The sequence below is a fragment of the Hyla sarda genome, chromosome 7 (genome assembly GCF_029499605.1).
Source record: "Hyla sarda isolate aHylSar1 chromosome 7, aHylSar1.hap1, whole genome shotgun sequence".
NCBI lineage: Eukaryota > Metazoa > Chordata > Amphibia > Anura > Hylidae > Hyla > Hyla sarda.
Window position 1 is genome coordinate 54,670,186 of NC_079195.1, and position 27,064 is coordinate 54,697,249.

At 44.0% G+C, this 27,064-nt stretch overlaps 1 protein-coding gene across 2 annotated transcripts in view; it reads left to right on the top strand.

Moving 5' to 3' along the window:
• Window positions 1-25,979, top strand: part of CTBP2 (C-terminal binding protein 2) — a 49,898-nt gene extending 23,919 nt beyond the window's left edge. Inside the window, exons 4-10 of one of the 2 annotated variants that reach the window (XM_056529048.1) lie at window positions 986-1,192; window positions 5,290-5,504; window positions 8,167-8,297; window positions 9,099-9,226; window positions 12,803-12,920; window positions 13,826-13,881; window positions 24,888-25,978. In XM_056529048.1, coding sequence (XP_056385023.1) covers window positions 986-1,192; window positions 5,290-5,504; window positions 8,167-8,297; window positions 9,099-9,226; window positions 12,803-12,920; window positions 13,826-13,865 — 839 coding nt within the window. In that variant the 3' untranslated portion in view covers window positions 13,866-13,881; window positions 24,888-25,978. Of the gene's footprint in view, window positions 1-985; window positions 1,193-5,289; window positions 5,505-8,166; window positions 8,298-9,098; window positions 9,227-12,802; window positions 12,921-13,825; window positions 13,882-24,887 lie in introns of both variants that reach the window. The other variant, XM_056529047.1, reaches the window with a different exon arrangement.
• Window positions 25,980-27,064: the final 1,085 nt, after the last annotated feature.

A 27,064-nucleotide genomic window follows, 5' to 3' on the forward strand; every position in this document is an offset into this window, starting at 1 on the left:
TCTCTTCACTGCCTTCACTTGAGCTCAGGTGTCGCTCTTCTGGGTGCAGTCAGTGAGAAGCACCTACAATAGCAGAGAGCTCACGTAACAGCAGGGAAGAAAATGAAATATTCACATCTGGGGCGGGCATTGCTCCGCGCCTCAACTGCACAGATAAGAGCTGTAACAATACAGCAACGAGGGGGCCATATCTTGTAAATACTAAATTAAGTAGTATAAATAGGTCGTGATAAAACAGCAGGTAGCCGTACGCTACAGTACACTGGGTTGTGCAGCGATTGCGTAATTTGGTGATTATTCCAGAATATGTATATTGGGGGGACATTTACCAAGGCATTTAGAGCCTTTTATTTTGCTTATTCCGGGCGCACAAAAAGTCGCATGTGCGCCTAAGCACTTTTTTTGTGCGACTTTTGTGGGTAAGGAAAAGTTACAAACAGCCGTACATAAGCAAATTTCAGTTTCCACTTTGCAGTGGTCACGAATTTATGAAGTGCGAATGTCGCATGTAGGCAAAAAAACCTTGCAAGCTCCTTACAAAAAAGTCGCAAATCTGCTCCATGTCTGTACAAAACTCCCGTACGTGAGCAAGTTTAAAAAGTCGCAAAAAAAGTCTCACAAAAGCCTTAACTGCGACTTTTTTGTATTTCTTATGTGCTCCAAATGTATCAACCCCTGTGATATAATTATAAATATGTCACACAAAGCAGCAATGATAAATGTCCCCCATAGTGTATAGCCCTAGTGTCGGCGGGCAACATTGCATTGTGGGGACTTTTTCATTCATATCCGTTGTAAATGAATTAAATCAGTAAATTGGAGACAGATGAAGGAGGGGGAGGGGCACAGTAGAATACATTTTGGTATTATTAGCTTTTCTGTGCTTTATGTTAATACTTGTTCTGATGAAGTTCTAGTCATTTCTGTCAGGAATATGTATTGTGTATATTAATGTGCACCTTTCCTGAACCCATCTTTATTTTAGGAGTGGCGGTGTGTAATATCCCTTCAGCTGTTGTGGAGGAGACGGCTGATTCTACAATCTGCCATATTCTGAATCTATATCGGAGGAACACCTGGCTGTATCAAGCACTTCGGGAGGGTACAAGGGTACACAGCGTGGAACAGATAAGAGAGGTGGCATCTGGTGCAGCTCGTGTCCGCGGGGAGACACTAGGCTTGTTGGGATTTGGTAAGTAATGAAATGTAGATTTACATGGCCTTACAGAATGATACAGTCAAATGTAGTGTTTCCCAGTCAGGGTGCCTCCAGCTGTTGCAAAACTTCAACTCCCAGCACGCTCCCTCCCATAGACATGCATAGAGGGGGCGGGGTGTGATGTCATGCGGGGGTGGGGCTATGATGTCACGAGCTCCCGATGCCGGCTCTAAGCGTTCGGAGCTGAGTAGCGGAGTACCCCTTTAAGTAATGAAGAGGTTAATAGCAACTAACCTCTAATTGGTTATGCTAGTTGAGAGGTCAATTCCACTATCCCTGGTGGTCTAGTTTAGTGAACAGGTTAATGTGTCACCCCTGGTTGTCTATTGAAGGGGTTGTCTTATGAATACCGTGCTACAATGTGTAACATAACATTCCTGGTGGCTTAGGGTGGTAAAGGGGCTCATTTACACCTGGTGTCTAGTGGGTTAGTCCACCCTCCAGCACTGTCCTTGCTGTCACTGACAATAAGCTGAGCACAACTCCTGTTTAGGTAACTCTTCTGGATCAGTTCTGGATAGGCAACACAAGTGAATATGTGACAGTGACCGAACTGCTGCACTTTTTTCTGTTGATCATACACTCTGCTGATCACTTAACCTGACCATACACCATAGATAATGATGGAGAGTTAAGAGTTCCAGTCATTCCACAATGGCAGATGGTAGAGGAAAGAAAGATTGGGTCTTTAAATGTGAATGTCTTTTCTGCACATTCAGCCAAGCCGAGCATCCATGTGTATGAAAATATTAAGAGAGAGTTGTCAGGCGAACTGTTGTTCTATTGTCAGCTATTTTATGTGTATGGTCAGCTTAAAGGGGTATTCCACCGGCCAGCGTTCCGAACATTTAGTTCCAAATGCTGTGTGCACGCTACGGGGGTCGGCCACACCCCCTTGTGATGTCAGGCCATCACGCCCCCTCCCATAGACTCGCATTGAGGGGACATGACCTGGCATCACGAGGGGGCGTGACCGACCCGCAGCGCACACACAGCGTTCGGAACTAAATATTCCAAAAAATGGCCAGTGGAGTACCCCTTAAAATGGGCACTGTTAAAGAGACAAAAGTTGTGTTAGAGTGTTCAGACACTGAGCAATCGCTAGAACATAGGAAAAATGTGTTCTCTCCCTGGTCTGTGCCACTTGACAGAGTCAAATTTACAATTTAACCCCTTAAGGACTCAGCGTTTTTTAGTTTTTGTATTTTCATTTTTTCCTCATCTTTTAAAAACCATAACCCTTTCAATTTTCCACAAAAAAATCCATATGATGGCTTACTTTTTGCGCCAATTCTAATTTGTAATTTAACCAAAAATCTACGGCGAAACCAAAAAATAAAATAAAATAAATAATCATTGTGCGACAAGAATGAAAAAAAATCACCCACCATTTTGTAAATTTTGGGGGCTTCCGTTTCTACGCAGTAAATTTTTCCGTAAATATGACACATTCTCTTTATTCTGAAGATCCATACGATTGAAATGATACCCTACTTATATAGGTTTGATTTTGTCGTACTTCTGGAAAAAATCATAACTATATGCACGAAAATTAATATGTTTAAAAATGTCATATTCTGACCCCCATTTTCTGCGTACGGGGCAGTACGATGGCTAATTTTTGGCACTGTGATCTGAAGTTTTTATCGGTACCATTTTTGTTTTGATCTGACTTTTTGATCGCTTTTTATTCATTTTTTATGGTATGAAAAGTGATCAAAAATACGCTATTTTGGCACTTTTTTTACGTGTACGTCATTGACCGTGTGGTTTTATTAACTTAAATTTTTATAGTTCGGACATTCACACACGTGGCCAGAACACATGTTTATTTTTATTTAAAATTTAATTTTTTTTATGGGAAAAGGGGGGTGAGTCAGACTTTTATTATGGAAGGGGTTAAATCTAATTTATTAACACTTTGTTTTCACTTTTTTGCAAGGTTATATCCCCCATAGGGGACTATAACATTGCACACACTGATTTCCTACACTGATCACTGCCATGCAATAGCATGGCATTGATCAGTGTTATCGCCGCTCGACTGCTCCTGCCTGGATCTCAGGCACAGAGCAGTCATTCGGCAATCAGACACGCAGGAGGCAGGTAGGGATCCTCCTCGTGTCCTGCAAGCTGTTTGGGATGGCGCGATTTCACAGCGGCGGTCCCGTACAGCACCACGGAGCTGCCGGGATAGTTTCACTTTCACTTCAGATGCGGCGATCAACATCAGGGTTAATACCGGGCCCTCTGAAGGGTTAATGTCCAGTATTAGCAGCGGGTCCTGGCCGTTGATGGCCGCCGGGACTAAGCTGATATGCTGTTCCGGCACCATAGGGGCTTCCTAAATGTGACATGCCCCCCCCCCCCAAACCATTTCAGCAAAATTCACTTTCCAAAATCCCATTGTTGCTCCTTCCCTTCTGAGCCCTCTAATGCACCCACAGAGCCCTTTATGTTCACATATGAGGTATTTCCTTACTCAAGAGAAATTGGGTTACAAATTTTGGGGGGCTTTTTCTCCTTTTACCCCTTGTTTTACCCCATGTAAAAATTCAAAAACTGGGTCTACAAGAACACGTTAGTGTAAAAAATTGAGATTTTGAATTTTCTCCTTCACTTTGCTGCTATTCCTGTGAAACACCTAAAGGGTTAACAAACTTTCTGAATGTCATTTTGTATACTTTGAGGGGTGCAGTTTTTATAATGGGGTCATTTATGGGGTATTTCTAATATGAAGACCCCTCAAATTCCACTTCAAATCTGAACTGGTCCCTAAAAAATTCAGATTTTGAAAATGTTGTGAAAAATTGGAAAATTGCTGCTGAACTTTGAAGCCCTCTGGTGTCTTCCAAAAGTAAAAACATGTCAACCTTATGATGCAAACATGCATGTATATGTGAATCAAAATATAATTTATTTGGAATGTCTATTTTCCTTACAAGCAGAGAGCTTCAAAGTTAGAAAATGCTAAATTTTCAAATTTTTCATGAAATTTTTTAATTTGTCACGAACAAATGATGCAAGTATCGATGAAAATTTACCACTATGTTAAAGTAAAATATGTCACGAAAAAACAGTCTCGGAATCAAATTCATAAGTAAAAGCATTCCAGAGTTATTAATGCTTAAAGTGACAGTGGTCAGATGTGCAAAATATGCTCTGGTCCTTAAAGGAGTAGTCCAATGGTGACCCAGTGGTAAGGATAGGGGATAAGTTTGAGATCGCGGGGGGTCAGACCGCTGGGGCCCCCTGCGATCTCCTGTACGGAGCCCCGACAGCCCGCGGGAAGGGGGCGTGTCGACCTCCGCACGAAGCGGCGTCCGACACGCCCCCTCAATACAACACTATGGCAGAGCCGAAGCACTGCCTTCGGCAATCTCCGGCTCTGCCATAGAGATGTATTGAGGGGGCGTGTCAGCCGCAGCTTCGTGCGGGGGTCGACACCCGCTATCTGGTCGGAGAGCCTGGCCCCCGTACAGAGAGATCGCAGGGTGCCCCAGCGGTCGGACCCCCCGCGATCTCAAACTTATCCCCTATCCGTAGGATAGGGGATAAGTTTTTCACCACTGGACTACCCCTTTAAGGTGAAAATGGGCTTGGTCCTTAAGGGGTTAAAGCAGGCAAGTTAATGGTGTTTATGAGCATTCCTGAATTCTAAGGCTGCAGCTTTTACATTACTACTGTAATCTCTCTTCCCTGTAACCTATATCTTGATATTTTCTTGGCTCAGTTTACATCTGCCAGAGCTAACAGTTGAGTTATTAAATGTGGCTTTCTGTCCGTAATCTCTAATCCTCTGTACTCTGCAGATGGTATCTTCTTAGCACTCAGGCCACATAATTGGCTAAACTACTGGAGATAGAACACTTACATGACGTTTAGCTCAGACCCGTTGTCACGTTGCGCATTAGATATATATTCCCAAGGCTCAGTGTTCTTGATCTCCTCAGTCCATTGACTCATATAGAAGTCAGATCAGTAATTTTGCATGGTTCATAGTGGATTGTTGTATGCGGTGAGTATAGTTCAGCTGACACCTCCTCTCCGGTGATGTTTTTCTCTCGCAGGTCGTGTAGGACAGGCAGTGGCTGTAAGGGCCAAGGTGTTTGGCTTCAATGTTATCTTTTATGACCCATACCTGCAGGACGGGGCGGAACGCTCGCTGGGTGTGCAGAGGGTGTACACACTGCAGGACTTGCTTTACCAAAGCGACTGCGTGTCTCTGCACTGTAACCTGAACGAACACAACCACCACCTCATAAACGACTTCACAATCAAACAGGTAAATACCATCTATATCTTGTCTGTATATTCATTGTGTCTGGTGTCTACTCACTAGGGATCGACAGATTATGGGTTTGGCCGATATTCACGATTTTGGGCGTTATCGGCAATTACCTTGCCAATAATCCGATAATGCCTCGCCCCCGCACTGCCCCCACCGCACCTCCCTGGCCCCATTGCCTCCCCCATCCCCGGTTTTATAAATATCTGTGTCAGGGGTCCATGCTACTTCTGGCTCCTGCTGCATCCTGCTTTACGCTGTGCGCAATGAAGAGTCACGTGATGCGACGTCACCGTCAGTGCGCACAGTGACAGCTCAGGAGGACGCCACCAGAGCCAGATGTAGAGTGGACCCCGGGAACAGGTAATTATAAAACCAGGGATGGGGGAGGCAATGGGGCCAGGGAGGTGGGGGGTGCGGCGCGGTGGGGCGGTCACAGTGGCGGTGATAGGACTCAGGAGGACCCCCGGACAGGCAGCAGGAGAGAAGCGGGTGGCGGCGGCCTGCCTTTGGCACCGCAAAAGCCGCTGCAGTTCATTGATTTAAAGCGCCCGCTTTAAATTAATGATCTGCAGTGGTGTCGGGGAGGGGGATAAATAGCCGATAATTTATACCAGAATATCACAGATTATAACCTTCACAGATTATCGGCCCTAAAAAAAATCGATATCGGTCTATCCCTACTACACACAGGGTTGTGCATACGTTCTCAGGACCTGCACAGTCCTGGAGGGTTTCAGTGTTTTTGTGTGACAAAAACAATTCTGCTGCACTGAGAGCACAAGAACAGAGTGACCTCCATAATACTTTTAAAAGTAGGAAGTTTGGAACAACCAGGACTCTTCCTAGAGATGGCCGCCCCACCAAACTAAGTAGTAGGGAGAAGGACTTTGGTAAGAGAAGTGATCAAGAACCCAATGGCCACTCTGGTTGAGCTGCCAAGATCCTATGTGCAATGGGAGCGACTTTCAGAAAGTCAACATCACTGCAGCCTTCACCAATTTGGGCTTTATGACAGAGCAGCCAGAAAAGTAAAAGAAACATGAAAGGGGCTGGGACAGGGAGACTGCTTCATTCAACTTTTCCTCAACCCTGACTAAAGTACAAAGATAGTCTTAAAAGGAGTACTCCGGGATAAGAAAACGTATCCCCTACTCCATATGGGGCCCCGGCAGTCGGCCCAGGCATGACACGGCAGCCAACACGCCCCCTCTATACATCTCTATGGGAAAGCTGGAACACTGCATTAGGCACTCTCCGCCTCTGTCACAGAAATGTATTGAGGGGCGTGTCGGCCGCTGTGTCATGCGGTGGTCAAAACACGCTATTTTGGCAAAGAGCCAAGGGCTCTGTACAGAAGATCACGGGAGGCCCCAGCGGTCGGACCCCCCCACTTATTCCCTATCCTTAGGATAGGGAATACGTTTCATATCCCGGAGTACTCCTTTAATGGAAATCTGTTCCAGACCTCAGGTTCACCTTCCAACAAGACAATGGGGGAGATGTTTCAAAACATGTGTAGAAGAAAAGTTGACCAGTTGCCCATAGCAACCAAACAGATCTCTTTTATTTTTAAAGAGGCCTGTGAAAAATAAAAGAAGCGATCTGATTGGTTACTATGGGCAACTGGTTAACTTCTCCTCTACACAGGTTTTTATAATTCTCCCCCAATGACCCTAAACATACAACCATGACAACCCAGGAGCGGCTTAGGGACAACACTGTCAATGTCCTTGAGGCCCAACCAGAGCCCTGACTTAAACCTAATGGAACACCTCTGGAGAGACCTAAAACAGCTTCCACCAATGGATCCCATCCAACCTGACAGAGCTTGAGAGGATCTGCAAAGAAGAAGGGCAGAAAATCCCCAAATCCTTATCTCTAAGCATAATGGAGTCTGCAAACGCTGCCAAAAGAGCTTCAACTAAGTACTGAGAAAAGAGTATGAATACTTTTGGCAATGCAAATTTTTAGTATTTTCTTTTCAATAAATGAGCAAAAAGTGTTACATTCTGTTTCCATTTTGCAGTTATGGGGTATTTAGTGCAGAATGACTTATCTAGGTCTTCAGCAGTATAACAGATCTGTGTTAGGCTGGGTCCACACTACGTTTTGTCCCATACGGGAGCGCATACGGCAGGGGGGAGCTAAAAGCTCGCGCTCCCGTATGTTACCGTATGCGCTCCCGTATGTCATTCATTTCAATGAGCCGACCGGAGTGAAACGTTCGGTCCGGTCGGCTCATTTTTGCGCCGTATGCGCTTTTACAACCGGACCTAAAACCGTGGTTGACCACAGTTTTAGGTCCGGTTGTAAAAGCGCATACGGCGCAAAAATGAGCCGACCGGACCGAACGTTTCACTCCGGTCGGCTCATTGAAGTGAATGGCATACGGGAGCGCATACGGTCACATACGGGAGCGCGAGCTTTTAGCTCCCCCCTGCCGTATGCGCTCCCGTATGGGAGAAAACGTAGTGTGGACCCAGCCTTACTAAGTCCCAGTCTGCACAGTAAAGCTCACAGATTAAGTGCACTCGTGTGGCTAGGGTGAATACTGGAATATTTTAAGAGTTAGTTTATATGGATAATATTGTAAAATCAATACACCCTTTTTGTAATATACTGAACATTACAACTATGGGCTTCCTTTTGTCTGCAGATGAGGCAGGGAGCATTCCTGGTGAATACAGCACGGGGAGGTTTAGTAGATGAAAAGGCTTTGGCTCAGGCACTGAAGGAAGGCAGAATCAGAGGAGCGGCTCTAGATGTTCACGAGTCTGAACCTTTCATGTGAGTATTGGTTATTTTACTTATCCATGTCCCAAATCAGGATTGAAAATAATATACCAGAAGTCTATCGTGCTCATTAAATAGTTGTCCAGAGAAAGAAACAGCTTGTGTATGGTGTCAAAAAGTATAATAAAGCAACTTAGGCTTCTTTCACACTGTCGTTGTGACACAGCAGTGTAACGTCCGTCGGGGAGAATAGTGGGAGGAAAAATACATCATGCAAAGTTTTTTCCTCCCGTCAAAATACAACGGCGCCTGACGGACCCCATAATAGTCAGTGGGATCTGTCGGGACCCGTTGTGCCCTGTCAAAAATAATGTCCGTTATGGTTATGGCACAAAAAGGAAAAAAAATAAAAAATAAGTGCCTGACGGACGTTTGCCAACGGGGCACGTCAGTGTGAAAGGGGCCTTACCAATATAATATAATAAGCTTGTGACGTCACGCCCCGCCCACTCAATGCAAGTCTATGGGAGGGGGCGTCACGCCCCCTCCCATAGACTTGCATTGAGGGGTGGGGCGTAATGTCATGAGGGGGCAGGGCTATGACGTCACAAGCTCCCGGCTCCAGCGTTCGGAACAGTTCGTTCCAAACGCTGAGCAGCGGAGCACCCCTTTATTGTTGGTGGGTCACAGGGAGATGTGCCATCAATGTGTGATCATGGCGGGTCCAAGTACTATGACCACCTCACACACTGCTTGAATGCTCTAGTAGTGCATCATCAATGTTGAAATGTACCAAGACTATTTTTTTAAGGCAACATTATTTCTAAGTGTTAACAAAATGTCTTGTTTCTACAGATATTCTCAGGGTCCACTGAAGGACGCCCCCAATCTGATCTGCACTCCGCATACAGCATGGTACAGTGAGCAAGCATCCCTGGAGATGAGAGAAGCTGCAGCTACTGAGATGCGCAGAGCAGTCACAGGTAATGAAGTCTCTTATTCTTGGATGTGCCAAAATATAAAAAAAAATAATAATAATGGGTTAAAAATTGTATTCAGTGCAAACAGAAGTTAACTTTAGCAAATCAAAGAAAGGTAACAACTATCAGGGATATCTAACAGATAAAGAGGTACTGCAGTGTTGGCTCCAGGCTGCAGAGGATGATCCCAATCAATAGGACCCCATCCATTATATCTATATGAGCCATATAAATAAGTATTGTATATAAAGGACAAGCTCTTCAAGCTGTAACCCCTTTCAAGCAACTGCAAACCTGAGCAACAATCCTCTCTTCCTCCCGCGCATACATTACAGAGGTAATCCCTTATCCACAGGATAGAAAATAAGTAGCTGATTGGTCCAATTGCTGAAACCTCCATCAAGGTCGGTTGTCCCTCAAGTGAATCGAGCGGCAGAACACATGCTTACTCACTGCTCCATTTACTTTCTATGGGACATTTGAACATAGCAACGTTTTTAAGCGTTTTGCTCCGTTCACTCAAGGGACAATAGACCATCATGCCCGTGATCATGGCGGGGTTCTCAGCATTCAGACCCCCTACTGGCCAGGTAGTTGCATTTGCAAAAACTTTAAGGGGTACTCTGCTGCTCAGCGTTTGGAACAAACTGTTCCGAACGCTGGAGCCGGAGCTCGTGAAGTCATAGCCCCGCCCCCTCAATGCAAGTCTATGGAAAGGGGCGTGACGGCTGTCACGCTCCCTCCCATACACTTGCATTGAGGGGGCGGGGCGTGATATCATGAAAGGGCGGCGCTATGACTTCACGAGCTCCCGACTCCAGCGTTTGGAACAGTTTGTTCCAAACGCTGAGCAGCGGAGTACCGCTTTAAGCCATGTCACAGAATAATGTCAAATGTTTTGATCAGTCTGGGTGTTTAGACCTCCCCATCAATACCAGCTGAGAGAAGTGCACAGCTGTGAGAGTCACTCCTATTTGTGGCTCCATAGACACACAATGAAGCCCATCACCAGCCATGAGCCTGATATAGTATCCAACCAGGGAGTGAAGTGCCACACTCCTCCTAGCTCGTTTGGTTACTCAGTGGGGTCTGAACACAATGACCCCGACCAATTAAGACATTTGACATGTCTCTGTGACATGGCTTAAAAGGGTATTCCAGGAAAAAACTTTTTTTATATATCAACTGGCTCCAGAAAGTTGAACAGATTTGTAAATTACTTCTATAAAAAAAATCTTAATCCTTCCATTAATTATCAGCTGCTGAAGTTGAGTTGTTCTTTTTCTGTCTGGCAACAGTGCTCTCTGCTGACATCTCTGCTTGTCTCAGGAACTGCACAGAGTAGAATAGGTTTGCTATGGGGATTTGCTTCTACTTTGGACAGTTCCCGAGACACGTGTCATCAGAGAGCACTTAGACAGAAAAGAACAACTCAACTTCAGCAGCTGAAAAGTACTGAAAGGATTAAGATTTTTTAATAGACATAATTTACATATTTGTTTAACTTTCTGGAGCTAGTTGAAATTTAAAAAAAAAAAGCTTTTTCCTGGATAACCCCTTTAAGGTTATTGCAAATGCAACTAAATCCAGCACTCAACAAAGCTGTTAAACCAGGTGAGGTGTATGATTCCATAACATCAGTGTACAGGATCTGTTACAGGCGGCCTTCTTCAGCTGTCGACACAGCCATTGCCTAAACGCATCCTGTACCACTGATTTTATGAATATGGAATCATAAACCTCATCTGATTTAGCAACTTTGGTGAGTGCACCCCCACCACCCACAGAAGTGCTGTAGACCTGTAATCTTTACTAGTGGTGGTTAAAAAAAAATTCCATCTAAATGACAGACACTGTGGCAGATGCTCACAGACCCCATTATAAGTCAGTGGGGTCTGTTAGCGGTAAACTTTTTATGATTGGAACTATAGTACAGATGTGAACTCAAGTCTCAGGAATCAAAACTGATGCATAATCCTCCTTTCCTGTTGAAGAACAGGAGCAAGACAGTTCCTGCCTTTTACTGCTGGATACCAAAACCTAGTGTCAACCAAACCAAATCCTTGTCTCTGGGTGGAAATTCCATAGTTTGCATGGGCCCTTAGAGCAGAGCTTGACAAATTTGTTATGAATGTAGGCGCCCAAAAAAAAAAAAAAAAAAGGGAGCCAGGGTGCCACACGTCATGCAATGTAACATGATCAGTCAAAAGTGCCCCCTGATCTCTTCCTGTGTGTCAGGCAGGAGATGAATGGACACTAATGTGTCACAGTCATTACTGTCCCCTAATCTCCCCTAATGTGTCACAGTCATTACTGTCCCCTAATCCCTAATCTCCCCTAATGTGTCACAGTCATTACTGTCCCCTAATCATTTGTCCAAATAGGCAATAAGTCGTGTGGAGTTATTAAAGGGGTATTCCAGGCAAAAATGTTTTATCCCCAAGCCAAAGGATAGGGGATAAGATGTCTGATCGCGGGGGGGGTATCGCTGCTGAGACCCCCCGCGATCTCCCTGTAGCACCCGCATTCCATGCCATTCATGTCTATGGGAGGGGACGTGACGGCCGGAGGTTTTCGAAACTAGAGACGCAGTCTCCGCATAGAATGCGGGTGCTGCAGGGAGATCACAGGGGGTCTCAGCAGCGGTTCCCCCGTGATCAGACATCTTATCCCCTATTCTTTGGATACCCAGAATACCCCTTTAATGGGGTACTCCGCTGCTCAGCATTTGGAACAAACTGTCCCGAACGCTGGAGCCGGGAGCTTGCGACGTCACAGGAAACCCCGTGACGCCGTCCTCAACTACTAACCTTTGCCTGGGACGCTAGCTTCTGCCTTGATACCCTAATATGTGCAAGTATTAGGTGTCGCCTTATGATGGGATTATACTGGGCTCTATTATTTTTATCACAAGTGTTCCCCAATATCTGTATGGGCATGTGTGCTTTGCAATATCTGCCAAATGTATTAGTGTTTATATGTTGCATTTAGCCTTATTGCTTATACACTGATATTGATAGGGTATATGCCAGGATCTGGCTTACATTACCAATTGTTTTGACCGTTGAGGACGGGTGCCATAATAGGAGAGGGGGTTCATGGCCCCGCCCCTAGGTTGTGCACTAGCTTCATTTAGCCAGGTTTTTTAATGGATTTTAATGTGTCTGTTTTGTAATCCTTGTGTATGCAACTTGTGTTTTTTTGTACTAATTTGTACTAATAAAATTATTAATTGTTTATTGCTGGGTGTGCTGCTATTTTTCAGTGATGTCTTTTTCTTACTATTTATATTTTTCTTTTCCAGGCTCTATTATTTAGAGTCACAATGGGGGGAGATTTATCAAAACCTGTGCAGAGGAAGAGTGGTGCAGTTGCCCATAGCAACCAATCAGATTGCTTCTTTCATTTTCCACAGGCCTCTAAAGAGGCCTGTGGAAAATGAAAGAAGCAATCTGATTGGTTGCTATGGGCAACTGCACCACTCTTCCTCTGCACAGGTTTTGATAAATCTCCCCAAATGTGAATAACCCCTCTGCTTCCCACATAAACTCTCAATGTTTTTTCTTTACTCTCCAATAGGTCGAATTCCAGATAGTCTCAGAAACTGTGTGAACAAAGAGTTTTTAGTGGCAACAACACAGTGGCCTACAATTGAGCAAACAGGGACCAACGTGGATCTAAATGGTGCCCCCTACAGGTAAGATGTTGTATTTCTATACTTCCATATTTAGAATGAAATTTGTTCTAGCACTGACTTAAAGGGGTACTCTGATGAAAACCTTTTTTATTTTAAATCAACTGGCTCCGGAAAGTTAAACAGATTTGTAAATTACTTCTATTAAAAGATCTTAATCCTTCCTGTCCTTATTAGCTGCTGAATACTACAGAGGAAATTATTTTCTTTTTGGAATGCTCTCTGATGACATCACGAGCACAGTGCTCTCTGCTGACGTTAATATAATAATAATGTCTTTATTTATTGTTGTCCTTAGTGGGATTTGAACCTAAGGCCCCAGCACTGCAAGGCAGCAGTGCTAACCACTGAGCCACCATGCTGCCCTTAGCACACATCTGCTATGCACGGTTGCTAAAATGGACAGAGATGTCAGCAGAGAGCACTGTGCTCGTGATGTCATCAGTGTTCCAAAAAGAAAGGAATTTCCTCTGTAGCATTCAGCAGCTAATAAGTACTGGAAGGATTAAGATTTTTTTTAATAGAAGTAATTTACAAATATGTTTAACTTTCTGGCACCAGTTGATTTGAAAGAAAAAAGGTTTTCACCGGAGTACCCCTTTAACATATAAGTACACATGTAGTAAGAATCCACATTCTATCGTCTTGGTTCAGCACCTTGTAGCCCAAATGTTGTCTAGCAAGGAGCTGCTTTAAGACCTGTACCTGCATAATACTTACTGCTCCCTTTCATTGTGGGACGGTGAAATTACATATCTTATTGGCCAAATTTGACTAATGTTTAAACTGCAAAGGTCAATAAAACACAATAAGAGAGAAAGCAATCGCTCATGAAGAACATTTTGTTTAGACTGCATTTTCTATGAGCAGCAATGACCATGACAAGTGTCACATTTGTGTTTGTCTAGATCCGTGTGTGTGCAGCCTCTCCAGGGAGAGAAGCGCTGATCACTGCTTCCACTATGTAAGTCCTTGCTGCCCCTCTGTGGTCTCATCTGTCTGTCATACATGGAGAAGTATTTGCTTCATTCGGAGTCTTTTTGTATATTTGTCACATACACTGCTCAAAATAATAAGGGGAACACAAACAGCACAATGTAACTCCAAGTCAATGACACTTCTGGGAAATCACACTGTCCACTCAGGAAGAAACACTGATTGACAATCAATGTCACATGCTGTTGTGCAAATGGAACAGACAACAGGTGGAAATTATAGGCAATTAGCAAGACACCCCCAATAAAGGAGTGGTTCTGCAGGTGGTGACCACAGACCACTTCTCAGTTCCTATGCTTCCTGGCTGATGTTTTGGTCACTTATGAATGCTGGCGGTGCTTTCACTCTAGTGGTAGCATGAGACGGGGTCTACAACCCACACAAGTGGCTCAGGTAGTGCAGCTCATCCAGGATGGCACATGAATGCGAGCTGTGGCAAGAAGGTTTGCTGTGTCTGTCAGCGTAGTGTCCATAACAAGGAGGCGCTACCAGGAGACAGGCCAGTACATCAGGAGACGTGGAGGAGGGCAACAAGCCAGCAGCAGGACTGCTACTTCCGCCTTTGTGCAAGGAGGAGCAGGAGAACTGCCAGAGCCCTGCAAAATGACCTCCAGCAGGACACAAATGTGCATATGTCCACTCAAACGGTCAAAAACAGACTCCATGAGGGTGGTATGAGGGCCAGACATCCACAGGTGGGGGTTTTGCTTACAGCCCAACACCATGCAGGACGATTTTGCTCTTCACAGATGAAAGCAGGTTCACACTGAGCACATGACAGACGTGACAGAGTCTGGAGACACCGTGGAGAACGTTCTGCTGCCTGCAACATCCTCCAGCATGACTGGTTTGGCGGTGGGTCAGTAATGGTGTGGGGTGGCATTTCTTTGGGGGCTGCTCCTAGGACTGTATCCACCTTTTCCAGCCCACGGGAGCACCTGAAAGCTGAACTAATTTATGCAGGAAAAGTCATCAACTGCCGAGCCGAGAAGTTTGTGACAAATCGAATCTACTGTAAGTTCACTCATCTCTACTCTCTGCTTATAAGGAAAATAGACATTCCAAATAAATTATATATTGATTCACAAATACAATATGTCTGCTTTATGTTTGCATCATAAAGTTGACATGTTTTTACTTTTGGAAGACATCAGAGGGCTTCAAAGTTCAGCAGCAATTTTCCAATTTTTCAAAAAATGTTCAAAATCGGAATTTTTCAGGGACCACTTCAGTTTTGAAGTGGATTTGAAGGGCTTTCTTATTAAAAAAAACAATACCCCACAAATGACCCCATTATAAAAACTGCACCCCTCAAAGTATTCAAAATGACATTCAGTAAGTGTGTTAACCCTTTAGGTGTTTCACAGGAATAGCAGCAAAGTGAAGGAGAAAATTCAAAATCTTCATTTTTTTTACACTCGCATGTTCTTGGAGACCCAGTTTTTGAATTTTTACAAGGTGTAATAGATGAAAAATCCCCCCAAAATGTGTAACCCAATTTCTCTCGAGTAAGGAAATACCTAATATGTGTATGTCAAGTGTTCGGCGGGCGCAGTAGAGGCCTCAGAAGGGAAGGAGCGACAATGGGATTTTGAAGAGTGAATTTTGCTGAAATGGTTTTTGGGGGGCATGTCGCATTTAGGAAGTCCCTATGGTGCCAGAACAGCAGAAAACCCCCAAATGGCATACCATTTTGGAAACTACACCCCTCAAGGCATGTAACAAGGGGTCCAGTGAGCCTTAACACCCCACAGGTGTTTGACGACTTTTCGTTAAAGTCAGATGTGTAAATGAAAAAAAAAATTTTTTCAATAAAGTGCAGTTTTTTCCCCAAATTCATCCTTTTTACAAAGGGTAATGAGAGGAAATGCCCCCCAAAATTTGTAACCCCATCTCTTCTGAGTATATAAATACCCCATGTTAGGACGTAAAATGCTCTGCGAGCTAACTACAATGCTCAGAAGAGAAGGACCTTAAACAGCAATGTACAGACAAGGAGAGCGCTCCTAGTGTGATACCGTAATGCAAAGATAATGTAAACAGACAAGAAAACTTGCTCACCAAGTATAGTTGTACTGCGACCAAGTACAACTATGGTGAAGGCGTGAAGTGACCCTGCAACGGGCGAAGAACGGCAGCTGCTCCTGCCGTTTAATTACTTCAGAAGAGAAGGAGTCACATTTAGCTTTTGGAAAGCAAATTTTGCTGAAATGGTGTTTGGGGGGCATGTCGCATTTAGGAAGCCCCTATGGTGCCAGAACAGCAAAAAAAAAAAAAAAAAAAAAACACATAACATACTATTTTGGAAACTACACCCCTCAAGGAACGTAACAAGGGGTACAGTGAGCCTTAACATCCCACAGGTATTTCACAACTTTTTGTGAAAGTTGGATGTGTAAATGAAAAAAAAATTTTTTTTTCACTAAAATGTTGTTTTCCCCAAATTTTACATTTTTACAAGGGGTAATAGGTAATTTGTAACCCCATTTATTCTGAGTATGGAAATACCCCATGTGTGGACATCAAGGGCTCTGCTGGCACACTACAATGCTCAGAAGAGGAGGAGCGCCATTGAGCTTTTTGAAAGAGAATTTGTTTGGAATGGAAGTCGGGGGCCATGTGCGTTTACAAAGCCCCCCGTGGTGCCAGAATAGTCGACCCCCCCCACATGTGACCCCATTTTGGAAACTACACCCCTCAAAGAATTTAATAAGGGGTGCAGTGAGTATTTACACCCCACTGGCGTTTGACAGATTTTTGGAACAGTGGGCTGTGCAAATGAGAAATTTTATTTTTCATTTTCACTGATCACTGTTCCAAAAATCTGTCAGACACCTGTGGGGCGTAAATGCTCACTGCACCCCTTATTACATGAGGTGTGTAGTTTCCAAAATGGAGTCACATGTGGGGGGGGGGGGGGGTCCATTGTTCTGGCACTATGGGGGCTTTGTAAACACACGTGGCCTTCAATTCCGGACAAATTTTCTCTTCAAAATCACAATGGCGCTCCTTCTCTTCTGAGCATTGTAGTTCACCCGCAGAGCACTTTACATCCACATATGGGGTATATTCTTACTCAGAAGAAATGGGGTTTCAAATTTTGGGGGGCTTTCTTTCCTATTTTCCCTTGTGAAAATGAAAAATTTAGGGTAACTCCAGCATTTTAGCGAAATAATTTTTTTTTCTAATTTTCCCATCCAACTATTTTGTCAAACACCTGTGGGGCGTAAATGCTCACTGTACCCCTTGTTACGTTCCGTGAGGGGTGTAGTTTCCAAAATGGGGTCACATGTTGGTATTTATTTTTTGTGTTTATGGCAGAACCGCTGTAAAATCAGCCACCCCTGTGCAAATCACCAATTTAGGCCTCAAATGTACATAGTGCACTCTCACTCCTGAGCCTTGTTGTGCGTCCGCAGAAAATTTTACGCCCACATTTGGGGTATTTCCGTACACAGGAGAAATTGCGTTACAAATTTTTTTATTTTTTTTTTTGCTTTTACCGCTTGTCAAAATAAAAAGTATATGGGGCAAAACCAGCATGTTAGTGTAAATTTTTTTTTTTTTTTTTAAACTAACAGGCTGGTGTAGACCCCCAACTTTTCATTTTCATAAGGGGTAAAAGGGGAAAAAAAAGCCCCCCAAATTTGTAGTGCAATTTCTCCCGAGTTCGGAAATATCCCATATGTGACCCTAAACTGTTTCCTTGAAATACGACAGGGCTCCGAAGTGAGAGCGCCATGCGCATTTGAGGACTTCATGGGGATTGCATAGGGGTGGACATAGGGGTATTCTACGCCAGTGATTCCCAAACAGGGTGCCTCCAGCTGTTGCTAAACTCCCAGCATGCCTGGACAGTCAGTGGCTGTCTGGAAATGCTGGGAGTTGGTGATTTGCAACAGCTGGAGGCTCTGTTTTGGAAACACTGCCGTACAATACGTTTTTAGTTTTTAATAGAGGGGACAGTGTAAGGGGGTGTATATGTAGTGTTCTACTCTTTATTATTTTAGTGTAGTGTTTTTAGGGTACATTCACACTGGCGGGCGTTTACAGCGAGTTTACCGCTAGGAGTTTGTGCTGCGGCGAAAAATTAGCCGCAGCCCAAACTTGAAGCAGAAAACTAACTGTAAACCTGCCTGTGTGAATGTACCCTGTACATTCACATATTTGGAGGGGGGCCGGCAAACCTCCAGCTGTTTCAAAACCAACTCCCAGCATGTATTGACAAACCGTGCATGCTGGGAGTTATACTTTTGCAACAGGTGGAGGCACACTGGTTGGAAAACCTTCAGTTACCTAACTCAGTATTTTCCAACCAGTGTACCTCCAGCTTTTGCAAAACTACAACTCCCAGCATGTACTGATCGCCGAAGGGCATGCTGGGAGATGTAGTTATGCAACAGCTGGAGGTACACAACTACAACTCCCAGCATGCCGAGAGCTGTTAGGGCATGCTGGGATTTGCAGTTATGTAACAGCTGGAGAGCTATAGTTTATAGAGACCACTGCACAGTGATCTCCAAACTGTGGACCTCCAGATGTTGCAAAACTACAAATCCCAGCATGCTCAGACAGCAAACTGCTATGTGGGCATGCTGGGAGTTGTAGTTCTGCAAGATCTGGAGAGCAACAGAATAGAGATCATTGTGCAGTGGTCTCAAACTGTAGCTCTCCAGCTGTTGCAAAACTATAAATCCCAGCATGCCTAAACAGCTCTCTGGGCATGCTGGGAGTTGTAGTTTTGCAACATCTGGAGGGCTACAGTTTAGAGACCACTCTATAGTGGTCTCAGACTGTAGCCCTCCAGATGTTGCTAAGCAACTCACCGGCTTCCGTAGGATCCACGGAGCTGCGTCGCCGTCCTCTTTTTCCGTCGATCGTCGCCCGCTGCAGTCGCCGATGGGTGAGTGGACTTTGCCATCGGTCCTGTGTCATTTCCCCGTTCTGCCCTGCCTATTGTGGGTGGGCAGGACGGGGAAACCGGAAGTAAAGCCCCCCGCCCCCGATCTGCTATGGGTCATCGCGTCTTGATGATCAAAAGCAGGGATAGGAGGGGTGGCACCCCTGCCACCTCACTCCTATCGCTTCAGGGGGATCGTGGGTGTCTTGGACACCCGCGATCCCCCTTCTATTCCGGGTCATCGGGTCACCATAGACCCGAATCGGCGCAAATCGCAAGTGTGAATTCACTTGCGATTTGCGCCGATATGGGGGGGGGGGGGGGGGTCTGATGACCCCCCTGGGCATTTGCGCAGGGTGCCTGCTGATGGATATGGTCCGGGACAGAAATTCCCACCGGCTTTTGGATACGTCCTGGGTCCTTAAGTACCAGAAAGCCAGGGCGTATCCATACGCCCTATGTCCTTAAGGGGTTATCTAGGAAAAAAACATTTTTTTATATATCAACTGGCTCCAGAAAGTTAAACAGATTTGTAAATTACTTCTATTAAAAAAAAATCTTAATCGTTTCAGTACTTATAAGCTGATGAAGTTGAGTTGTTCTTTTCTGTCTAAGTGCTCTCTGATGACTGTCTCGGGAACCGCCCAGTTTAGAAGCAAATCCCCATAGCAAACCTCTTCTACTCTGTGCAGTTCCTGAGACAAGCAGAAATGTCAGCAGAGAGCACTGTTGCCAGACAGAAAACAACAACTCAACTTCAGCAGCTGATAATTCTTTCAATAATTAAGATTTTTTAATAGAAGTAATTTACAAATCTGTTTAACTTTCTGGAGCCAGTTGATATAAAAAAAATGTTTTTCCTGGAAAACCCCTTTAAGGCAGTGTTTTCCAAACAGTGTCTCTCCAGCTGGTGCAAAACTACAACTCCTAGCATGCCCAGACAGCCGAAGGCTGTCTGGGCATGCTGAGTTGTAGTTTTGCAACAGCTGCAAACACTAGAAACCACTGCTTTAAAAAGGTGTTGAAGGTAAATTAAGGGAGAAAAGAGGAGTCTTGTTCTGGGCATCTGTGGCTGCCATATGTAGAGACATTTTACACCCGATAAACTTACATGCCTATGATTTCCATGATCACTTTTTAACCCCACAGTTGCTATACGCCAGCCCTGGGGAAAAGACACTGTCATAATAGAATCTTTAACATATTTCGTCATCTCAAAACAGCTTTGCATAAAGCAATAGTACAAATAAAGTCTTCCTTTTCCACTTATCTGGCTCCTTTCCCCACCCTGACTTCTTACCTGTTCACTCTGCTCTATGGATTCTCCTTAGTGAAGCTGAAAGTCCATCTTCATCCCTAAAGGATCAAGTTACTCTGTCCATAGAAGTCTATGGAGGGGGTTGGGTTTGAAACAAACATAGATGCTGCAGGCTGTTCTCACCCACAGAGATGGCTTTACAGCATAGACTGCCAAGTACCGCTCTATAATGTCCTTTTAGCTGCCAGCTAGAGAACCTATATAATACTACTGCTCCTCCTGGTCACACATGGCATCTTATCCAGAAAAGATATCTAAAATGACAGGTACACTTTAATGGGGTTTTCTGGGAAATCCTTACACCCTGGTGATACACTTCCTACAGGGGTCAAGTCCTGGGAACTCACCCTAGATTTCTTAAGGGGTACTAGACATCTTATACTCTATCCATAGATAGGGCATAAGATGTCTGATCCCGAGAGTCGCGCCGCTGGGGACCCCCACGTTCTCCCTGCTGCTCCCCGCGTTTGTTTAGAGCCTTGGGTGTAGCGCCAGAGGCTCATGACGTCACGGTCACCGCCCCTCAATGCAAGTCTATGGGAGGGGGCGTCACGCCCCCTCCCATAGACTTGCATTGAGGGGGCATTAGTGTGAAGTCACAAGCCTCTGCCCTGCATCACCAGTCATCCGGCACGGAGCGAAGTTCGCTCCATGCACCGGATGTCTGGGGAGCCGCAGCCGAGATCATGGGGTCCCCAGCCGCGGGACCCCCACGATCAGACATCTTATCCCCTATCCTTTGTATAGGGGATAACATGTCTAGGGGTGGAGTAACCCTTTAAGGGCTGGTCCTGCAGGACTCCTGCTAATGGGAACTGCGTTCCTGCTGTGGAAAAAGTGCAGGAACTCAGTTCCCATGAGTTCCTGCAGGACTTGAGCCCTGACTTCCTACCCAGCATAATAGGTTCCCCTCACTTGTTGTCAGGCAGGTATTAAATTGTGACAGCTGCATGTGGGCAACATCACTGCTGTCCGTGGTGGCCAGTCATCACCCAATGTTTGGTGACCGGCCTCTGCACGTGGGCACGGTTTTGCTTGCAAGCAGCTTTCACAATTTAGTACCTGCCGCAGTGACCTAGTAAATTTCCTATGAAAAAAAAATAATAAACTGGCAAGACACTTTCTTCCAGTACCAATGAAATTTTACAGCAAATTGGGGGCAGCCAAAAATCACCTTGGAGCACTTACCGTATGTCTCACAGCTTGCCACACTAGAAGTTAAACACATGGGTAACATTTCTCCTGTATCAGTGCAGGTAATATATAAAAGCCTAAAGTCTCTGCAGGTTAGAGTGTCAGGTCTGTATGGGGTTTCTCACCTTTGGATATAAATAAGGCTGCGTTCACATGGCTGTCTAGCCCTCCTACCGTCAAAAATAAAAACGGACTTTGAGAAGAAAAAAAAATAACAATGGATGCAATTGGATGTTTACAAAAAAAGAAAATTTTTTGCATGCTCAGAAGTAAAAACATAAAAAAAACAGATTGAAAAAACAGATGCAAACGGATGACATTAAAGGCTCATCCGTTTTCCATAGACTTCAATGTTAAATTTACTGTATCCGTTTGTTCCTTTTTTCATGGAAGAAAAAAAATACTGCATGTGCCTTTTTTCTGCTTTAAAAAAAAAATAAAGGATGCGAGTGCAGACAGGTACAAACTGATTGTAAAAAAATCCCATTGACACGTATGGGATTTAAAAAAAAAACAAAAAACATTTTTAATCAGTTTACAGCCTGCAAGAACGGAACCGAAACGGGGATAAAAAATAAAAAACAACAGGGACAGACGGCCGTGTGAACGCACCCTAAGTGTTTTATTCTCTAGAGCTCTTGTACAACATCTGAGCTGCTGCTGGTTACACTGCCAGCATTTGCTGCAGCCAAGATCCCATTTCATAACACTCTGCTGCCCCCCTGTGGCGGGTTGGGCTATTGCAGCTTTTAGTCACAAATATACAGCAGATAAAGTGAATATGCACATTCTTCAAAGTAATATTTCCTTTTATTAGGGTTGATGAAGATCTTCACTACAGTCTAAGCATATTTGGAATATAAGATCCATCACACAAGATTGAGTCTTGTATTGTTATAAAGGTTTAATGTTAGCCAAGGGCTAGACAAGCCACCTCAGTGACAATTCTTCACTTTTTTTTTTTTTAAATGACAAGTGTATTTAGGCCGCAGGTGACGTCCCAAACATGGGTTAGTGACCCGAACTGCAGCCTGGTAGTGAATGATGCCATCAGTTTGGACCATTACAGCCATAGAGTCTTAAAATGACAAGATAGACTGGTTGCTATGAATATTTTTACTTGGCAACCAGTAGATCTGACAACTTAGCTCACACTTAGAATGCCCCTACGTTGACAGCAAAAAAAATAAAAAAAAATAAAATACAAAATAAAAAAAGCAGCTCGGGGGCTGTCCCCCAGGGCATAGAATATCCAATGTATTTTCTAAGTAAAACTATTAACTTCATATATAAGTAAACTCTGATATACTCACTAGCAAATGTGCGTCTTCTGACTCAAACTCGGCAAAGCCTAAAAATGTTCTCTCCTTTTCACAGCTGAACTAGAAAAATATAACCAAGATCAGATTTATTTTCAGCTGGTTCCCAATTGTAAACTCAACGTTTATATGTATACTCTCTATTCTAATAAATCCCCTGTATACTCTGTGGTCTGCGAATGTAGTGTATAGAGCAGTGTTTCCCAACCAGGGTGCCTCCAGCTGTTGCAAAACTACAACTCCCAGCATGCCCGGACAGCCAACGGCTGTCCGGGCATGCTGGGAGTTGTAGTTTTGCAACAGCTGGAGGCACCCTGGTTGGGGAAACACTGGTATAAAGCATTGTTTCCCAACCAGGGTGCCTCCAAAACTATGACACTGGTTGGGAAACAATGGTATGGAAGCTTAGAGCAAATCTGTATTATACAGGAAAGGAGCGTCAGATACTTGGGAGATCGGACAGATACAATAAGTTCCCCTTAGGTGCAAAAGCTTAGTCTATTTTGCTATATATGGGCAAAATGAAAAAATGTGTGAAAAAAATTAAAGTATTCCTAATTTTTTTTCACATTGCACACTTACCACTCCATCTGTTGAGGCAGTGAATGTGCACTACTGAGGTACCCTGACACTATAAATGTAGTGTTCTGTGACATCCAGGCCACAATGTGTTATTCCTCAGTCGGCTTTATAAGGCTGCAGGTATTTTTCAGTACTTCGATATTGACGGCCCATTAACCTCAGACTTAGGCTATGTTCAGACAGCGGAATTTCTGCACAAATTCGGTTTAAATACTAATGGAACTGCGCAATTCAGACAGAATTTGTGTTCTCATGGGATCGCACAAAACATGAGACTGGTCTTCTATATATTTGCGGGAAGCAGATCTCCTGCGAGAGAATGGCAGTCACGGAAATTTCACAGAATTTACTGTACATTCACTTCAAGGGGAGGCCGCTGTCCCAATCACACAGCGGAATTTCTATTTCCGAACATAGCCTAAAAGGGATTTGCTGCTGCCTCTTCATTGTTTTACTAGCTCCTATAGTAGGCTGGTAGTGCAGCTCACTCCTATTCAAGTAAAAAAAGGTATTGAGCTATGTGCAGTACCAGGCACAGCCATAAAAAGTGAGTGGTGCTGTGTCCAATAGGTGCTTTTCTAAGCACCCCAGCCCCTTCGATCAGCTGTTTTATGGTGGTGCCAGGAGTTAAAGGGTACCCTTCATTTAAAAAAAAAAAAAAAAAAAAAACTTTGGATATTTTATGCATCAATGTATGCAGAATAACTTTCCAATTAAATGTTATAAAAAAAATATGCTTTCTATTTAAGTTTCCACCACTAGAGGTCTCCCGACCAGTCCTGTCCACAAGCCCTTTTATAGATTTCAGACTCATGCTGGAGTCCTAAATCTCAGACTGCAGCCGGGACACAGACAAGCTCAGCACTTCTCCCTGCCCGTCAAATCAGACAGGCAGGAGTCAGCACTGTGCTCATAGCACAGTAGGGCATACTCCTGACTCTGCCTTACTGCATGCCCTCGTTCATTTTACTATCTGAGCTCCGATCTTTCTTCTCTCTGCACATGCAGTTGTAAACAGAGAGAAGATTCAGAGCTGCCAGCTGAGCTTGTCTGTGTCCCGGCTGCAGTTTGAGATTTAGGTCTCCAGCATGAGTCTGAAATTTATATAATTTAAAAAAAAAATAAAAATAAAAAATAAATAAAAAAGGGGCTTGCGGCGAGGACTGGTAGGGAGACGTCTAGTGGTCAATTTTTCAAATTGGAAAATTTTATAGAAAGAAGTGTATTTTTTTAATAACATGCTATTGGACAGTTATTCTGCATACATTGATCTATAATATATCAAAAGTTTTTTTTGATGAAAGGTACCCTTTAAATTCTCATTCATCTAAGTCCGTGTTTCCCAACCAGGGTGCCACCGGCTGTTGCAAAAACTACAACTCCCAGCATGCCCAGACAGCCGAAGGCTGTCTGGGCATGCTGGGAATTGTAGTTTTGCAACAGCAAGAGGCACCCTGGTTGGGAAACACATCATATAGGCCATGAATATTAAAGTTCCAGAAAAACCCTTTAACAACTTCCTGTGTACAAATCTAATACTTGGGACATTGTCTGAAACGATTGCTACTAACTTTGCGGGGATTAAAGTGAACAACAAGAGTGTAAATTTGTGTAATAGAATTTGTTCAGTAACTTGTGTTAACTTTTCTCTCTCCTTACAGGTCCCTTATGAGCTCCAGCCAGCCCTCCTGCAGTCAGAAGGAATAACTCACTACAAAAGGGATATACACCTTACCCATCTCATCCCTCAGTGCCCATGCCATCCTGCACCCTTATACACAAAAGGGCCTGCACTGCATTTACCAATAGGAAGCAGCTGTGGCAAAAAAAAAAAAAATCGCACAGGCCACTGACTTGACCAAAAAGGCAAGGCCATGTTGCAACTCGGGACAAAAAGACAAAAAAAAAGGTGCAGCTAAGACAACGTGGTCAACAAGGTAACTAAACCAGCAGCCGACACAGCCACTACATACCGGGAACCAGATACAACAGGGTACAGGCGTGAGCTCATCTATTCTTACCATACAACCAATGTGAATCACAGACCAGCTCAGTGCAACCTGTGGAGGGATCAAGAGTAAGACGCAAGGGACGCGACAGATTAGTCCGTGTTGTACGACACCAGACTGGAAGGGACCTATTAGTGTGATGTTTTTGTCTCTCGTTTGTCCTTATGATCCACTGGCTCAGGAAATATTAAGTCTATTGTCTACATACAAAGTAACTGTATTTTGTTATTCTGGATTCCACTATTTTTCTTTATATCTGTCTACTTTACCTTTAGTTCCTCATAGAATGACTCTAGCATTTCACCTCTCTCATACTGTGTGTTCATTTTTGAAATGGACTACAAATTCAGGCAGCGGAAATACTAGCCCAGTCACTTTGAAGTAAAATGTAAAAAAAAAAATAAAAAAAATCTGGTACTGTTAATGCTTCGGTCAATGAGGTGGAAGTATAGTGAGACTAGGGTCACAAATAGATGAAAACATTTCCGAGTGCACCCAGGGCCGACTGTAAGAGTCAGCGTTAGGACTGAGAAGACGTTGACATCCTCGTAGACTACAAAGTTTCAGCATGGATTCCGCCCACACTCTCCACTGGGATATTCCATCTGGCGGAATACTTTGGCAGTAGGACCGCGTGGCAATGTGGCGTCGCCATTGATTGCTATGCAGTGCTTACGTTCTTTCTTTGCGCAGAACAATGTCCGCCGCTGAAGTTTCTCAGTGTGAATGGATCTCGAAGACCCATTTATAGGCCGGGTTCACACCACGTTTTTGCAATACAGTTCCCGTATACGTGTTCAATTTGAAAACCGTACGGAACCGTATTGAAAACCATATGCAAAAAAATGCATCAGGTTGTGTCTGATTTGCATCCTGTACGGTTTTGTCAGGTTTTTTTCCCGTATCCAAAACCGTAGCCTAGCACGGTTGTTGGTCCTGGTGAAAAACCGTATTGAAACGTATATTAAATTTTTTTTTTTTTTTGGGGGAGTCAATGGGAACCATACAGAACCGTATGTGCGTACGGTTCCATCCGGTTCCAACACTTTTCACAGTTTTTTATTGGAATTTCAATCAAACAAGTGAAACTTTATTCATAATGGAGTGAAAAGTTAAAAACGTATACGTTTTTTTCTTTAAAAAAAAAACAGATGCATCCGGACATCATTTTTCAAGCCGTATACAGATTAAAATGTATACACACGTTTTGATGCAGTTTAGTACGGTTTTGAGGAATCTGTTTTTTTTCCGGTCAAAAACCTGATACAGGACCTGTATTGCAAAAACGTGGTGTGAACCCAGCCTTACACTGATGTTAATGTTCACTGCACAGAATTGCGCAGTGTGAACATACCCTAAAGAATGGAAAAGCTAATTTTTTTTTTGGCAGCAGGATTTCAGCAGCGGAATATCTGCCTCTAAAATTATGTCGTTTGTACTGTGCAGTGAAATGCCGTTGCAAGCAATGGGATTCTGCTGCACCGGAATTTCCGAGTGGAATTCCAGACGGAAATTCCATGGTGTGAACCCACAGCCTTAGTGTTCTGTTTAAATCTGACACGGCAGAATTACTGTAGAGCTAAGTGAACACTGCGATTATGATGCAAAATCTGCATTTGTCAAATGCACATGGTAAAATCTACAGTGCAAATCCACAGATCTTCAGCACAGAATGGGCACCCATGTCTGCCACATTTGGACATGGCATAGGAGTCCTAGTAAAACTGGGAAAAGAATTATTTTCTTTGTTGTTGCTTTTGCTGGGGCCTCCAGTTTTTGGTTGGCAATAGAGATGAGCGAACTTACAGTAAATTCGATTTGTCACGAAC